Genomic DNA, 5,435 nt, shown 5'->3' with positions numbered 1-5,435 from the left:
CGCCCCCCCAGGCCTGCAGCAGCCCCCTCACGAGCCCTTCCTCGACTCGCGGCTCCAGGTAAGCTGCCTGCCTGAAAACACTCGCCCGGCGGCGGCCGACGGCCAGGAAGCCCCCGGCTGGCTCCCGTGACAAGCCCCTGCAGCCTTGTGGTCGTCGTAGCCTCCGGGTTTAAAAGAGCTTTCGTGGAATTCGTTGCCTCTAAAGATGCTCTAGGCCGGGCTTGGTGGCTCACGCCTGTCATTCTACCTATTTGGGAGGCAGAGGCGAGAGGCTTGATCGCCTGAGTCCAGGGGTTCGAGACCAACCTGAGCAACATGGTGAGACCTCGTCTACGATAAATCAAAAAACTAGCCGGGCGTGGTGGCGCACGCCCCTGGTTCCAGCCACTTGCAAGGCTGAGGCGGAAGGATCCCCTGAGCCCAACAGGGTGAGGCTGCTGTGGCCATGAGCATGCCATGAGCATGCACTCCAGCCTGGGCCACAGAGTGACACTCCAACACACACACACACACACACACACACACACACACACACCTTTCCCCAACACCCCTGATATGCGTGATCCACAGTGTCCTGCCTACCCTGAATCTCAATTCTCTGACATTCCTGAATAAATTCATTTATTCTGGGAGAGTCCTAGCTTTGTTTTGGGGGTTTTTTTCGTGACTTGGTCTCACTTTGTCACCCCAGTTGGAGTGCGGTGGTGTAGTCCTCCAGCCTCAGCCTACCAAATAGCAGAGACTACTGGTGCATACCACCACACCCGGGTAATTTCTTAATTTTTTTTTTTTTTGTAGAGATAGTATCTTGCTGTGTTGCCCAGGCTGGTCTCAAACTCCTAGACTCAGCCAGGCTGGGTGGCTCAGCCTGTAATCCCAGTGCTTTGGGAGACTGAGGTGAGTGGATTGCCTGAGCCCGCAAGTTCGAGACCCGCCCAGGCAACTTGGCAAGACCTCATCTCTACAATAAATCAAAAAATTAGCCGGGCATGGTAGCACACACCTGCAGTTCCGGCTACTTAGAAGGCTGAGGTGGAAGGATCACTGGAGCCCAGCACTCCAGTCTGGGTGACAGTGAGACTCCAACTCAAAAAAAAAAAACAAACAACTCCTAGACTCAAGCAGCCCCCCCGCACCCGCCTCGGCCTCCCAAGTGTTAGATGACAGGCGTGAGCAACCGCACCCAACCCCATTCTTTTTTTTATAGGTTGACACCACGCATCGCTCTGTCGTCATTCCCAACAGTGCCTTCAAGCATCCCTCCCACGTGGTTACCAGGGAAACAGCATCTTAAAGAGCAAGTGTGGGCGAGAGTCACCAGGCAGTGAGAGATGAGGGTGCAGAAGCCCACCCGGGAGAGTGCCTGAAGGTTCCTTATCCCCAGGTTGCCTCAGGCCCCTTGAGACCCTGGCAGAGTTGGATGGGAGCACGAGGGGGTTCCAGGGCACCCTATTGTGGGCTCATCCTTCACCTGTGGACTCTTCTTTCCAAGAGGCCCCCATGAGCTCCTGCCCTCCAACACAGCTGTGGACACCTGGTTCCTGTTCCCACACGCTGGTCAGAAACTGCATTGGCCAGGCGCGGTGGCTCATGCCTGTAGTCCCAGCACTTTGGAGGACTGCGGCAAGAGGACTGCCTGATCCCAGAGTTGGACACCAGCCTGGGCAACTTGGCTAGACCTCTTCTCCACGATAAACTTAAAAAATTAGCTGGGCATGGTGGCACATGCCTGTATTTCCAGCTACTTGGAACACCCCAACACCGCACCCGGCTGAAGAAGTAATTTTAAGACTGAGGTGAAAAAGAAGAAAAAATATTCACCCCCGTAACAGTGCTTGTGTGGAACAGTGGCGGCTGCAATCAATTACAGCACCTTGTTTATTGGGAAGGTCTCATCTAGGGGACATCAGGACGTAGGAAATCTTTCAAAACTCATCGGCGGTTGCCTGGGGTTAGGGGTGTTGGGGGTGATTATGACAGGAGGTCTTTGTGGTGATGGGAGAGGCATGGATCTCGGCTGCAGGGGTGGGTGTACTCCTACACGCAAGGACCTGGATTGCTGCATCACTGTCACTGCCTGGGTTCAGCACGTAAGCTGCAACCATCAGGGAACCTTCTAGATTACATTCCCCTGAGGACACTGATGGGACTCAGAAGAGGGTCCCCCATCAGGGTGTGGCTGCGGCATAGGGGGCCGCGATGGCTGACCTGCAAGCTGCATCTCAGGATCAGGCACCACTGCATTTTCCCAGGCGAGGCCACAGGTGTGAATCCTTGCAGGCACGACCGCCCAGGGTAGCCAGGTTGGGAGTGGACCGGGCCCGCTGGTTTCCCCCAGCCTCATCCAGGGTGCATGATGGGTGCTCAGTACTTCCCTAAGTTTTCTTTGCAACTCTCCATGAAGGTGTAATTATCAGAAAATATTAGAGAGTTGCTTCAAGAATTCACCCACCTTGTCTGAAGAAATAATTTTTCTGATTCGGAGTTGCTTTGTCACCCAGACTGGAATGCAGTGGCATACTCAGGGCCATTGAAGCCCCAACCTACTGGGCTCAGGTGATCCTTCTGCCTCAGCCTCCAAGTAGCTGGAACTGCAGGCATGTGCCACCATGCCTGGCTAATTTTTTAAGTTTACTGTAGAGAAGAGGTCTAGCCAAGTTGCCCAGGCTGGTGTCCAACTCTGGGTTCAGACAGGGATCAGGCAGTCCTTTTGCCTCAGTCTTCTAAAGTGCTGGGATTACAGGTGTGAGCCACCGTGCCCGGCTGAAGAAATAATTTTAAGACTGAGGTGAAAAGCAGAAAAAATACTTCACCCACCTAACAGTGCTTGTGTGGAACAGAGGCCGCATGACTGCCCCAGACATAGCCACGAGGCACAGCTGCACACAAACCCTGCCCCAGGCCCATCCCACTCAGCTGACTCTTCTGCCTGCCTGCAGAGCAGCTGATACAAAGGCCCTAAGGCACATGGTTTGCTTGAGGTTTGCAACATGGGGTGGGGGGTAGCAGAAGTTGTCCTGGCTTTGGCCCCAAGGGGCAAGGTGTGGGCTGACTGCTGCTTCTCCCAGGCCTGGAGGCATTGATGCAGCCACTGTGCCAGTGGAATTGGCTGCATGTGACCTGCTTGTAGATCACATTCCCCTGGGGACACTGATGGGACTCAGAAGAGGGTCCCCCATGGGGTGTGGCTGCAGCATAGGGGGCCACAATGGTTGTATCTCAGAATCTCTCCACCTAGAGGGGAGAGGCCACAGGTATGAATCCTTACAGGCATGATGCCCTGGGGCAGCAAGGCCTGGGAGGGGCTCAGGCCAGCCGGTTTTCCCCAGCCTCATCCAGGATGCATGATGGGAGCCAGGGCTCCCAGCAGACCAGGAGACCAAGACCAGCAGACCAGGAGACCAAGATCCGTCAGGCTCCAGGCAGCCGGGGGCCTGCTGTGCTCCCAAGGTGACAATCCCAGATTCCTCGGCTACCAGCAGGCAGCCACCAGGATTGGTCCCGCTAGGTCTTGGGGAAGTACATAAAACTCCACAGCCCAAGCCGACCGCAGATGTGAGGGGCAGAGGCTCGAGGAGAAATGGAAGGAAGGTGGGCGCTCAGGTCAGGCCGTGTCCAGGCTGAGCTGCTCAGAGCCGCCTTTATGGGGTGGGTCCCTTCTATGGTGCTGGGAGAGCTGGGCTAGGGTCACCCAGCCTCACCTGTTACCAACTCGGCCACCATGAGGGGATGCACAGCCCTCGGAACACACCCTAGAAGAGAGGTAATGGTCCACCTCTACTGTCTACTGTCCGTGGTCTACAGAAGGGCATGCTGGCTGTGCCTCACCCCCCCCACCCATGAGTGCCGTCGGTCTGCATGCTGGCCAGGGCTGGCTTCCCAAGGGACATCCCCTCCTGCTCTCCCCAGATGACACTACACCACCCTAGGGACCCACCCCAGAGCTTCCTCTTAGCCCCAGTCTCCAAAGTCCAGAGTCCCTCTGCCTCTCAGCTGGGCGCCACAGCCAGGCATAGAGCCACAGAGCCCACAGCAGGCTGTGATCACTGTGTCCAGAAGGGACGGGAAAAGCCCCACCCTTGAGGAGAAAGCACGTTTCCTTCTGCAGGTGGAAAACATGGCGGCCGGTGTTCCTTCCTGGAGTCTCTGGTGGGGCCACCTCCCCCGGCTGTGAGGACCCCAGCTCAGCAGGCCTGGACGCAAGTCAGGACTCCGGCGGCCACAGCACCCCGGCCTGGTCCGCATCCAGGATGAGCGGGGACTGGAACTCCCGGCCTTGCAGGAATGCTTCCAGACCCTGCAGAGAGGCAGTAGCGGTGGCCTCGGGTGGAACCATGGCCCCCAGGAGGGTCCAGCTCTGCCTGGGGTCAAGGAGGTTCAGGGACAGATACCCAGCAGGGCTGCCCAAGACCTCAGGCCATGAGGCCTTCCCAGCAAGCTCGGCCTGGCCTGGCTGGAGAAGACGATGGGGCAGCTGCGGCCAGAGGGTCAGCACAGGGCTGGCGTGTGTCCCTCAGAAGGCTCCCGTGAAAGCCTGAATGGCCCAATGCTGGGCTCGGGCCAGGGCTGTGGGCCGCCCCACCCCCTCCCAGCATCTGCAGAGGCCTCCGGACAGCTCACCCCAACCCCCCCCGCACCCAGAAAACTCCTCTGCAATTTAAGGGACCATCTACCCCGTTGGTAAAGGGAGGCAGAGCTGGGACTTCTCCACTCAAGCTCCCCCTCCCCCGACCGTTCCCCCAGGCTCGCAGTTCTGACTCCAGGACTGCCCCGGACAGGACCGGGCTCTCACCTCTCCTGAGTACGACACCAAGGGCGAGATCTCACAGATGGCTGGAGGGTCTCCGCTGTGGGGCGAGCTGGGGGAGGCGCACTTGTCAGCATCCGCCTCCTGGATGCCTGCTGGGGGGACCCCCTCAACAGTGTCCTCTCATGAGAGGGCCCAGGGGCTGGCCCCGCAGGCCGAGCTCCACACAGCCGGCTCTCCTCAGCGCTTGCCCAGCAAGCTCCCCTCCCCTGCACACTGAGGGAAGGTCGCCCGAGGAACAGGCCCTGGTTTGGGCTCGAAGGCATCCTCCCCGCCACATGTCACACACAGACACCAGGCAGCCAGATCCGGTGGCGGTGGCTGTAGACAACCGGGCAGACAAAAACCCAATGTCCCTTTATTTTTTCGAGTCGGAGTCTCACTCTGTCGCCCAGGCTGGAGTGCAGTGGCACACTCTCAGGCACCGCAGCCTTGGCCCGCTGGGCTCAGGTGATCCTTCTGCCTCAGCCTTCCAAGTAGCTGGAACTACAGGCACACACCACCATGCCCAGCTAACTGTTTTTTTTAATTTATTGTAGAGATGGGATCTTGCTAAGTTGCCCAGGCTGGTCTTGAATTTCTGGGCTCAGGCAATCCTCTTGCCTCCACCTCCCAAAGTGCTGGGATT

At 57.9% G+C, this 5,435-nt stretch overlaps 1 protein-coding gene across 1 annotated transcript in view; it reads right to left on the bottom strand.

Moving 5' to 3' along the window:
• The window catches only part of MAN1B1 (mannosidase alpha class 1B member 1), a gene marked incomplete at its 5' end in the record, with an annotated part of 26,226 nt that extends 21,324 nt beyond the window's left edge, over positions 1–4,902 (bottom strand). The window contains 2 exons of the mRNA XM_021716822.1: positions 4,229–4,297; positions 4,793–4,902. Coding sequence (XP_021572497.1) covers positions 4,229–4,297; positions 4,793–4,902 — 179 coding nt within the window. The remainder of the gene's footprint in view (positions 1–4,228; positions 4,298–4,792) is intronic.
• Between the last annotated feature and the right edge of the window lie 533 nt (positions 4,903–5,435).

The sequence above is a fragment of the Carlito syrichta genome, unplaced genomic scaffold (genome assembly GCF_000164805.1).
Source record: "Carlito syrichta isolate Samal-C Ts95f unplaced genomic scaffold, Tarsius_syrichta-2.0.1 Scaffold106284, whole genome shotgun sequence".
NCBI lineage: Eukaryota > Metazoa > Chordata > Mammalia > Primates > Tarsiidae > Carlito > Carlito syrichta.
Note: the sequence above shows the minus strand (reverse complement) of the source record. Positions and strands in the feature narration are given on the sequence as shown.